At 50.2% G+C, this 12,354-nt stretch overlaps 1 protein-coding gene across 8 annotated transcripts in view; it reads right to left on the bottom strand.

The window, feature by feature from the left end:
* The window catches only part of ncor2 (nuclear receptor corepressor 2), a 246,500-nt gene that overhangs the window by 112,905 nt on the left and 121,241 nt on the right, over window positions 1–12,354 (bottom strand). For all 8 annotated transcript variants that reach the window (XM_060843298.1, XM_060843304.1, XM_060843302.1 and 5 more), the window contains 2 exons: window positions 9,269–9,367; window positions 3,345–3,460 (listed from right to left, as the gene is read on the bottom strand). In XM_060843298.1, coding sequence (XP_060699281.1) covers window positions 3,345–3,460; window positions 9,269–9,367 — 215 coding nt within the window. The remainder of the gene's footprint in view (window positions 1–3,344; window positions 3,461–9,268; window positions 9,368–12,354) is intronic.

Raw genomic sequence — 12,354 nt, 5'->3', positions numbered from 1 at the left:
AACAGTCCATCTTCCGCAACTACACTGGCACCACCCCCCACCTTTTCCTCCGCTACATCGATGACTGTATCGGCGCTGCCTCGTGCTCCCACGAGGAGGTTGAACAGTTCATCAACTTTACTAACACCTTCCATCCCGACCTGAAATTCACCTGGACTGTCTCAGACTCCTCCCTCCCCTTCCTAGACCTTTCCATTTCTATCTCGGGCGACCGACTCAACACAGACATCTACTATAAACCGACTGACTCCCACAGCTACCTGGACTACACCTCCTCCCACCCTGCCCCCTGTAAAAACGCCATCCCATATTCCCAATTCCTTCGCCTCCGCCGCATCTGCTCCCAGGAGGACCAATTCCAACACCGCACAACCCAGATGGCCTCCTTCTTCAAGGACCGCAGACTCCCCCCAGACGTGATCGACGATGCCCTCCACCGCATCTCCTCCACTTCCCGCTCCTCCGCCCTTGAGCCCCGCTCCTCCAACCGCCACCAAGACAGAACCCCACTGGTTCTCACCTACCACCCCACCAACCTGCGCATACAACGTATTATCCGCCGCCATTTCCGCCACCTCCAAACGGACCCCACCACCAAGGATATATTTCCCTCCCCTCCCCTATCAGCGTTCCGCAAGGACCACTCCCTTCGTGACTCCCTTGTCAGATCCACACCCCCCACCAACCCAACCTCCACCCCCGGCACCTTCCCCTGCAACCGCAGGAAATGTAAAACTTGCGCCCACACCTCCACACTCACTTCCCTCCAAGGCCCCAAGGGATCCTTCCATATCCGCCACAAGTTCACCTGTACCTCCACACACATCATCTATTGCATCCGCTGCACCCGATGTGGCCTCCTCTATATTGGTGAGACAGGCCGCTTACTTGCGGAACGCTTCAGAGAACACCTCTGGGCCGCCCGAACCAACCAACCCAATCACCCCGTGGCTCAACACTTTAACTCCCCCTCCCACTCCACCGAGGACATGCAGGTCCTTGGACTCCTCCACCGGCAGAACACAACTACACGACGGCTGGAGGAGGAGCGCCTCATCTTCCGCCTGGGAACCCTCCAACCACAAGGTATGAATTCAGATTTCTCCAGCTTCCTCATTTCCCCTCCCCCCACCTTGTCTCAGTCGGTTCCCTCAACTCAGCACCGCCCTCCTAACCTGCAATCCTCTTCCTGACCTCTCCGCCCCCACCCCACTCCGGCCTATCACCCTCACCTTGACCTCCTTCCACCTATCCCACCTCCATCGCCCCTCCCCCTAGTCCCTCCTCCCTACCTTTTATCTCAGCCTGCTTGGTTCTCTCTCTCTTATTCCTGATGAAGGGCTTATGCTCGAAACGTCGAATTCTCTATTCCTGAGATGCTGCCTGGCCTGCTGTGCTTTGACCAGCAACACATTTGCAGATTGTACCAGCCTCCACCACATCCTCTGGCAGCTCATTCCATACACGTACCACCCTCTGTGTGAAAAAGTTGCCCCTTTGGTCTTTTTATATCTTTCCCCTCTCACTCAAAACCAATGCCCCTCTAGTTCTGGACTCCCCGATCCCAGGGAAAAGACCTTGACTATTTATCTTATCCATGCCCCTCATAATTTTGTAAACTCCTATAAGGTCACCCCTCAGCCTCTGTCACTCCAGGGAAAATAGCCCCAGCCTGTCCAGCCTCTCCCTGTAGCTCAAACTCTCCAACCCTGGCAACATCCTTGTAAATCTTTCCTGAACCCTTTCAAGTTTTGCAACATCTTTCCAATAGGAAGGAGACCAGAATTGCATGCAATATTCCAACAGTGGCCTAACCAATGTCCTGTACAGCCACAACATGACCTCCCAACTCCTGTACTCAATACTTTGACCAATAAAGGATAACATACCAAACACCTTCTTCACTATCCTATCTACCTGTGATTCCACTTTCAAGGAGCTATGAACCTGCACTTACTCAGAGAGGTTGCGAATCTGTGGAATTCTTTTCCACAGGAAGCTGTTGGGGCCAGTTGATGAGATACATCCGAGAGGAAGCTGAAGATTAGCCTTGTGGCTAAAGGGATCAAGGGGTACGGAGAACAAGTGGGAGTGGGATACTGAACTTGCATGCACGGTGCCTTGTGGTTAGCACTGCTGCCTCACAGTGCCAGGGATTCGGGTTCAATTCCCACCTCGGGCGATTGTCTGTGTGGAGTTTGCACGTTCTCCCCATGTCTGCGTGGGTTTCCTCCAGGTGCTCCAGTTTCCTCCCACAGTCCAAAGATGTGCAGGTCAGGTGAATTGACCGTGCTAAATTACCCGTGGTGTTAGGTGCATTAGTCAGGGGTAAATGTAGGGGAATGGGTCTGGGTGGGTTGCTCTTCGGTGGGTCGGTGTGGACTTGTTGGGCTGAAGGGCCTGTTTCCACACTGCAGGAAATCTAATCTAATTTAATCCTATTGAGTGGTGCTGGAGGTGTCAAGGGCCAAATGGTATACCCCTGCATCTATTTTCTACATTTCTATACCTTCCAGGTGAAGCAGTAATTTACCTGTATTTCACTCAATCCAGTCTACTGTTTTCACTGCTCACAATACTGTTTCCTCTACATTGGAGAGACAATGCTCTGCAGAACGCCGGCTCTTTTTGCAAAAGTGATTCCAGGCTTCCCAGGTGCCTGCCTGGAACACATCACGCTGTATTCCCACAGCAACTTTTCTGTCAGGGTCCTCCTGCAGTGTTGCAGTGAGCCTCACGGTGAGCTGGAGGAACCCCCTGTGTCTCACTTTCCACTTGGGGACTCTGCAGCCTCTAGGACTCAACATCAAGTTCAATAAGACTTTACAGCCCAATTCCATTTTTTAACCACCCAGACCCAGTCCTGTCAGGGCATGGGTTGCTTTTTGCATAGATTTCTCAATCTTTTGTTCTCTCAGCCCTCATTATCACTTATTCAACTTTTCATCTGTCCTGGCCTGCCATCACCAATACCCTAGTCTCTATCCCTTTCATCTCTCTCTCTCTCTCTCTCTCTCTGGGTTTTGTCTGGCCTAACCCCAGTCTTCAGCTTTTTCTGGGTTGCTATCAATTCTTATGAAGTGTCATCAGACTCAAAACATTAACTCTCCTTTCCCTCCACAGATGCTTCCAGACCTGTTAATTTTCTCCAGTAATTTCTGTTGTAGTTTCAGATCTCCAGATTAAGCTGAGTAACTGGATGACCAGTGCAGTGCCATTACCACTCCTCCCTATAATCAGGGTTTATTAGACCAGCCAGATCCAAGAACACATTCCCAGAAGCATTTCTAATTGACAGAGTCTGTCTCTGATCTAAGACAGAATAATGAAACCTGTACACTCACCTCATTAGTTCCTCTTTGCTGGTCTCAGTGTCTCTGTCTTTTTCTTGGTGATCTTCTCTCTGCTCTTTGTCTTTATCTGCTCCGTGTTCCTGAATGTTTCTGCTCATTTGTTGCTGCTGGAAATAAGATATTGTTGAAATGTCAAACGTGGACATTTAGGGATTTTCCACAAACTGAACATGTTCATGTCTCAGAGTGAGGCGAAAGCAGAGACAAAGGCCACTCCCAGGAGCTGGCTCATCCCAGTTACTGATTGAGCCAAAAGTCCTCAATGTTCTCACCAGATGATTATGATTTCACCCCAGGAACACAATACAACTCTGCATTTACTAAATGACCATTTTCATGAACAGATAAAATGACACTCTCCCTCCCAGAATAAAACTGGAAAATCTCGATCTGATTGAGGGATCATATTTGCTCAGTGCTGACTAAATCACTGGCCAGGCTGTGAGAACCCACTGGATCACTCCGTCATCAGGAGCATCAGGATCCCATCTAATCACAGAATGCCTGGGAGTCCCAAAAGGCCATATTCCAAGGGAATGATCATTTTGAAATGAGACCTGGGAATTTTGAAATGGACAGATTTTGATTCCAGGGAGATGAACAGATTTGAATACCATGAAACTAAGATTACATAAATCCGGTGACTTCTGATTGCAAATAATTCTGTTTATATTGATGAAGTGAGTATTATATCCAAATCACAACAATCCAATTCTGAAGAAGGCTATTGAACTCAAAAGGCCCCCTCCATAGATGCTGCTAGAACCTGCCAAATTTCTCCAAACCTTTGCGTCTGACATAATACAGAGCTTGCAACTGTACAGAGTTTGTGGTTTGTCTGATCAGAAACTTGGAGTGTCTGGGCTTTTCTCATTGCTCGCGTCACATTTTTGAATTTCTCTGTACTTTCCAAATTAAATTTTCTTCATGTAAAACACTCATTAGAAAAAACAGCATCTCCTCAAATAAAAATTCTGTTTTGTAAAGTTCCGAACCTTCGAAAAGCAGAATTTACTGAAAGATACACAATTCTTGAAGACTTGTGGCTCATGGAGTGTCTCAACATGAATGTTCTTCACTGTAGGGAACACCAGCTGGGAAACATTGTTATCATCCCCATCCTCCCAGCACAACCTACTCCCTCTTACTCCCAAAGGAACTCCAATCTGAAATCAGAGAGGGAGAGGGAGAGAGCGTTGGGAGGGAGGAAAGAGAGCATGGGGAGGGAGGAGAGAGAGAGCATGGGGAGGGAGGAGAGAGAGAGCATGGGGAGGGAGGAGGGAAAGACTTGGTTGGGGGGGGGGGGGGAGAAGAGAGACATATCAGAAGTCCCACGTCTCTTTTCCCAATCCTATCAGCAGTATCAACACTTTCTCCCTCAGCACATCCCGCCACTCTTCCCGCACACACACTTGCACACGCTTCCTAAAGAAGGGCTCATGCCCGAAACGTCGATTTTCCTGCTCCTCGGACGCTGCCTGACTTGCTGTGCTTTTCCAGCACCACACTCTCAACCCCACAATTACATAAATGCTGCCCTCTCCACACATCACATCAGCTTTGATGAAGAATCATCTAGACTTGAAACGTTAGCTTGCTCTCTGTCTGACCCGTTGTGATCTCAGCATTTTTTGTTTTCAGTACAAATCCCTGCATCGGCAGTGACTTGCGCCTCCCAGACTGAAATGATCCAAGTTCACTCACAGCTTCCCCAGGTAGGAAGCTGGCTGGAATGGATGGAGTATTTAATAATGGAGCAGCTCCTGTTCCTAACAATTATGTTCCGACAGACAAGGAGAAATTCCTAGTCAGGATCCTGGCAATGAGCACGTCCTGAAAGTGATGATAATGATTGAAGGATCTTGAGTAAAGTGGTGGCTGGAGGAACTGTTTGGAGATGATGATGAGACCATTATAGTTTGGGAAAGGTGGAGTGACAGTGAAAAACTGGAATAGGTGATAGAGATATTTACGAGTTGGACAGAGATGTGGAACTCAACAGAGAGTAAGGTCAGTGAGACCAGCAGGGCTTTGTGCGTTGGGTGAGCTGGGCCAGGAGTGAAGAGGGGGTAGAGACACAATGGCAACTCCAGGAGGTTCCTCAGCAAGTGGCAGCAAACAGCAGCATCTTAGACTGTTACCAGGCGAAGAGGTGAGCTATGGAAGGGTCTTTAAAGCATGAACCAAACACAATGGATGGAATCTCCCAGGGTCTGAACAAGGTGGTCTCTGGTGGGACACGAGGCAGAATCAGGTGAAGAGTGTTTTTGAGGTTCCTGTCCAGATTGTCTCACTCTGTCTCTTTTCCCAAGCACCATGGTGAGGGAATTCACAAGGCAGCAGCAGCAAGATGGACAGCATCTGAAAAACTGCCTGGCCTGCTGTGTTTTTCCACCACCACACTCTCAACTTTGATCTCCAGCATCTGCAGTCCTCACTTTCTCCTACCAGCACAAGATGTCAACTGATGGTCATTACTGATTATTAAACACATTGTTTATACATAACTCACCACATTAATATACACCTTAACAATCTCAGCAAAAACAAGTTGGACATCAGGAGACCTCAACTAGGAAACCACAACAAGCTTCTGGTCAATTCAGCTCCTCAATTTTTCTGAATGATCTCCATGTGGGAACCATCTCAGGGCACACTCCAGAGGCACCAGCCACACACATTTTACATGAACAGACATCGAAATCTGATACTGTGCAGCTTCTAAGATTCCTCAGTTCACATCTCCAATTCTCCTGTAAGTCGCTACTGTCCTTCAATGCTGCATCAGTAACTCTCACTGTAACACTGCTGCCACCAGAGCGTGGATTGGACCAGGCTGCATCTCCAGGTATTTCACTTGCCACCATAGCATTCACTCACTCTGAGCCTTCTTGGATGATGGGTTACTCCAGGTCTAATAGTTCAGTAGCAGGGGCAGAAGCCTTTGCAAATTATTCTCTGGCTATGATCAGTTCACAGATGGACAAAGAGCTTGCACTCCCAGCTGTTTACAGTGCGGACGTGTAGGAAGTGGATGGTGTGGCCAACCATGTCAAAGGCTAGAGATGATGGAAAAGGACAAGGAGGGAAAGTTCGGCCGGTCGGACAGGATGTCACTTATAGCATTGTTAAGAGCTATATCAGGACGGTGATGTGTTGAAATTTCTCAACAATGAACAGATACTGCAGGCAGTCATTCAGTGAGAGGCCAAAGTGATGTCCCCATCAGGAATCTTGGCCAATTTCCCATCACTAACGACCAACTAATCAATAACTGAGAATTACATTCTTAATCTACAATCTTCACCACAAACTATTTTATACAATCCTCAGAGTCAATCTTATCAGGTCAATTTCAAATCTTAGAACATCACAATAATGGTTAAGTACAGATTAAAACTGTCAGTCACATTTATTCAATGTAGGGGATTACTTACAGAAAGAGTACACAGCAATTCATTAAAAGGACAATACCTAAAACAGCAAAGCTACCATTGGCTGCAAAATGTGCTCACAGATAGAAACAGTCAAGGTTTTAAATAAGAGCAGATCGCTGTCAAACTTCATTGAAAAATAGAGAGTGTGTGGTGTAATTCTTAGCTTTGAAACTCTGAGAGAAACGGATCAAACCTCTTTGACTGGCCAATAATGCAGCAGTAGAACATAGAACATGACAGCGCACTACAGGCCCTTCGGCCCTCGATGTTGTGCTGACCTGTGGAACCAATCTGAAGCCCATCTATCCCACACTATTCCATTATCATCCATATGTTTACCCAATGACCATTTAAATGCCCTTAAAGTTAGCGAGTCTATTACTGATCAATGACATCCAAAGACAGTAAGAACACAAATGCATGAAAAACAGCTGAGAAAGAACAGCAGGAGCGTGAGGGGAGGGCAGACCCGGGGACGAGGGGAGGGCAGACCCAGGGACGAGGGGAGGGCAGACCCGGGGACGAGGGGAGGGCAGACCCTGGGATTAGGGGAGGACAGACCCAGGGATTAGGGGAGGACAGACCCTGGGATTAGGGGAGGGCAGATTCAAAGGGGAGTGCAGGGCAGACCCTGGGGGAGGGAAGGGGGGGGAGGGGAGGAGAGACCGGGAGGGGAGGAGAGGAGAGACGCTGAGGGGAGGGGAGACCGCGAGGGGAGGGGAAGGGAGGGTGCAGGCAGACACATGGGGAAGGAGGATGAACATGGGAGTGGGTTGGGAGGAGAGGAGAGGGCAGACCCCGAGGTGGGGGACCTTATACATTCCTGATGCTGTGAATAGCCTGACAACACAAACTACTGACTTAATCCCTTTGAGGAATTTGAGAGACAACTCTGCCAGGAGCAGAAACACCCACATCAACCCTTCCCAGATATTCCAGACAGTGGGAAAAACGCACTGACACCTTCCACCCCCCCCCCCTTCACTGATCCTCCCCCCGCTGACCCTCCACACCGTTCCTCACTGACCCTCCCATCGTCTCTCACTGACCCTCCACCATCTCTCGGTGACCCCCCACCCCCCCCCAGACCCTCACTGACCCTCCACTTATCCCTCACAATCCCCCTCTCACTGACAACCTCCTCCATCGCATTCCTCTCTCATCAACCCTCCCCTTGTCCCTCACTGACAACCCTCCTTATACTCACTGACCCTTCCATCCTTCCTCACAAACAGCACCCTCCTCACTGACTGTCCTACCCTGACAATCTCCCCGCCCACATTCACTGACAAACCACCCCCCTGTCGCTGACTTTCCCCTTGTCCCTCACTGACAACGACACCCCCCTCCTCCCCAGAAATAAGGGAATACTGTAGTGCGAGAGAAGGAATCTTTTTGATGCAGCGTTAAGTTGATGGCCCACCTGTTCGGTTGGATGTAATGAAAACCAGATGTTTAGAACTTGTGGAAGTTCTCACAAACTCTGGGAATGTTATCGTATCACAGAGAGCAAGACTGGGACACGAAGCAGCTTAGTTCCCTTGTCTGTTACAGTAGCTCAACTCAATTAATAAATATTAAAATTACATTAACACGAGTTGTTGCAAAACGCTGGATTATGAACTCAGCAAAGTAATTGCTGGAACTTGAAGGGACCCTTCACCTGTACTGGCACCTACAGAAAGGGGCAAATGTAGTTTAGAGTCACACTTTGTGAGTCAGTGCTGGGCACCTTGTTGGCAATTTTTGATGCTTCAACATGTTTAAGGCACAATATAAATAAATTGTAATTTAGTTGCCAAGCATGTAGGACCAACAACTCTTCACTACAATAGGCATGAAGGAGAGGCTAAATAGGCTGGGGCTGTTTTCCCTGGAGTATCGAAAGCTGAGGGGTGACCTTATCGAGGTTTATAAAATCATGAGGGGCATGGATATGATAAACAGACAAAATCTTTTCCCTGGAGTGGGGGAATCCAGAACTAGAGGGCATGGGTTTAGGGTGAGAGGGGAAAGATATAAAAGAGACCTAAGGGGCAACGTTTTCACACAGAGGGTGGTACGTGTATGGAATGAGCTGCCAGAGGAAGTGGTGGAGGCTGGTACAATTACAACATTTAAGAGGCATTTGGATGGGTATATGAATAGGAAGGGTTTGGAGGGATATGGGCCGGGTGCTGGCAGGTGGGACTAGATTGGGTTGGGATATCTGGTCGGCATGGACAAGTTGGACTAAAGGGTCTGTTTCCGTGCTGTACATCTCTATGACTCTAACACTCAGAGAACTGGAGAGAAACTTCTAGAGAGAAGCTGGTCACAAGTGAAATACTCCAGAAACCCACAGGATGGCAGCGCTGCAATGCTTTTGAGAGATCAAAATAAAAATAACAAAAACATGCTATTGTCTTGATTAATCAAATAAACGCATGGTCACCCTCTTGTGCAGAACACCACAAAAGGTATAGTTCAGTTTCTCACCTGACCCCTTCCTCTCCGACGGTAGTTCCGTCTCAATAGGGCTTTATAGTTGTCACTCTTTTTCGATAAGTAATAGTAAAGGACACAATCAGAAACCCTCTGCAACAAAATAAACGTATTTCGTGTGAAATATACTGACAAAATACAAAAATAATACATCACAGCACCGAGCATACCTGTAACCTCTCACACTGCGCCCAGTGACAGTGTAACCTCAAACACTGCGCCCAGCAACAGTGTAACCTCACACACTGCGCCCAGTGACAGTGTAACCTCTCACACTGCGCCCAGTGACAGTGTAACCTCACACACTGCGCCCAGTGACAGTGTAACCTCTCACACTGCGCCCAGCGACACTGTAACCTCTCACACTGCGCCCAGCGACACTGTAACCTCTCACACTGTGCCCAGTGACAGTGTAACCTCTCACACTGCGCCCAGCAACACTGTAACCTCACACACTGCGCCCAGCGACAGTGTAACCTCTCACACTGCGCCCAGTGACAGTGTAACCTCTCACACTGCGCCCAGGAACACTGTAACCTCTCACACTGTGCCCAGTGACAGTGTAACCTCTCACACTGCGCCCAGCGACACTGTAACCTCACACACTGCGCCCAGCGACAGTGTAACCTCTCACACTGCGCCCAGCGACAGTGTAACCTCAAACACTGCGCCCAGTGACAGTGTAACCTCACACACTGCACCCAGCGACAGTGTAACCTCAAACACTGCACCCAGTGACAGTGTAACCTCACACACTGCGCCCAGCGACAGTGTAACCTCAAACACTGCACCCAGTGACAGTGTAACCTCACACACTGCACCCAGCGACAGTGTAACCTCAAACACTGCGCCCAGTGACAGTGTAACCTCACACACTGCGCCCAGCGACAGTGTAACCTCAAACACTGCGCCCAGTGACAGTGTAACCTCACACACTGCGCCCAGCGACTGTGGAACCTCAAACACTGCGCCCAGCGACAGTGCAACCTCTCACACTGCGCCCAGTGACAGTGTAACCTCTCACACTGCGCCCAGTGACAGTGTAACCTCAAACACTGCGCCCAGTGACAGTGCAACCTCTCACACTGCGCCCAGTGACAGTGCAACCTCTCACACTGCGCCCAGTGACAGTGTAACCTCTCACACTGCGCCCAGCGACACTGTAACCTCTCACACTGCGCCCAGTGACAGTGTAACTTCAAACACTGCGCCCAGCGACAGTGTAACCTCTCACACTGTGCCCAGTGACAGTGTAACCTCTCACACTGCGCCCAGCGACAGTGTAACCTCACACACTGCGCCCAGCGACAGTGTAACCTCAAACACTGCGCCCAGCGACAGTGTAACCTCTCACACTGCGCCCAGCGACAGTGTAACCTCACACACTGCGCCCAGCGACAGTGTAACCTCAAACACTGCGCCCAGCGACAGTGTAACCTCTCACACTGCGCCCAGTGACAGTGTAACCTCACACACTGCGCCCAGCGACAGTGTAACCTCTCACACTGCGCCCAGCGACAGTGTAACCTCAAACACTGCGCCCAGCGACAGTGTAACCTCAAACACTGCGCCCAGTGACAGTGTAACCTCAAACACTGCGCCCAGCGACACTGTAACCTCTCACACTGCGCCCAGCGACACTGTAACCTCTCACACTGCGCCCAGCGACAGTGTAACCTCAAACACTGCGCCCAGCGACAGTGTAACCTCTCACACTGCGCCCAGCGACAGTGTAACCTCAAACACTGTGCCCAGTGACAGTGTAACCTCAAACACTGCACCCAGCGACAGTGTAACCTCAAACACTGCGCCCAGTGACAATGTAACCTCTCACACTGCGCCCAGTGACAGTGTAACCTCTCACACTGCGCCCAGCGACAGTGTAACCTCAAACACTGCGCCCAGCGACAGTGTAACCTCAAACACTGCGCCCAGTGACAGTGTAACCTCTCACACTGCGCCCAGTGACAATGTAACCTCTCACACTGCGCCCAGCGACAGTGTAACCTCTCACACTGCGCCCAGTGACAGTGTAACCTCTCACACTGCGCCCAGCGACAGTGTAACCTCAAACACTGCACCCAGCGACAGTGTAACCTCAAACACTGCGCCCAGCGACACTGTAACCTCTCACACTGCGCCCAGCGACAGTGTAACCTCAAACACTGCGCCCAGTGACAGTGTAACCTCTCACACTGCGCCCAGTGACAGTGTAAGCTCAAACACTGTGCCCAGCGACAGTGTAACCTCTCACACTGCGCCCAGTGACAGTGTAACCTCTCACACTGTGCCCAGTGACAGTGTAACCTCAAACACTGCGCCCAGCGACAGTGTAACCTCTCACACTGCGCCCAGTGACAGTGTAACCTCAAACACTGCGCCCAGTGACAGTGTAACCTCAAACACTGCGCCCAGCGACAGTGTAACCTCTCACACTGTGCCCAGTGACAGTGTAACCTCAAACACTGCGCCCAGTGACAGTGTAACCTCTCACACGGCGCCCAGCGACAGTGTAACCTCAAACACTGCGCCCAGTGACAGTGTAACCTCTCACACTGCGCCCAGCGACAGTGTAACCTCAAACACTGCGCCCAGCGACACTGTAACCTCTCACACTGCGCCCAGCGACAGTGTAACCTCAAACACTGCGCCCAGCGACACTGTAACCTCTCACACTGCGCCCAGTGACAGTGTAACCTCAAACACTGCGCCCAGCGACAGTGTAACCTCTCACACTGCGCCCAGTGACAGTGTAACCTCAAACACTGCGCCCAGTGACACTGTAACCTCTCACACTGCGCCCAGTGACAGTGTAACCTCTCACACTGCGCCCAGCGACACTGTAACCTCTCACACTGCGCCCAGCGACAGTGTAACCTCACACACTGCGCCCAGTGACAGTGTAACCTCTCACACGGCGTCCAGCGACACTGTAACCTCTCACACTGTGCCCAGTGACAGTGTAACCTCTCACACGGCGCCCAGCGACAGTGTAACCTCAAACACTGCGCCCAGCGACACTGTAACCTCTCACACTGCGCCCAGCGACAGTGTAACCTCAAACACTGCGCCCAGCGACA

This window comes from Hemiscyllium ocellatum, chromosome 24, assembly GCF_020745735.1.
Source record: "Hemiscyllium ocellatum isolate sHemOce1 chromosome 24, sHemOce1.pat.X.cur, whole genome shotgun sequence".
In the NCBI taxonomy this organism is placed as follows: Eukaryota; Metazoa; Chordata; class Chondrichthyes; order Orectolobiformes; family Hemiscylliidae; genus Hemiscyllium; species Hemiscyllium ocellatum.
Note: the sequence above shows the minus strand (reverse complement) of the source record. Positions and strands in the feature narration are given on the sequence as shown.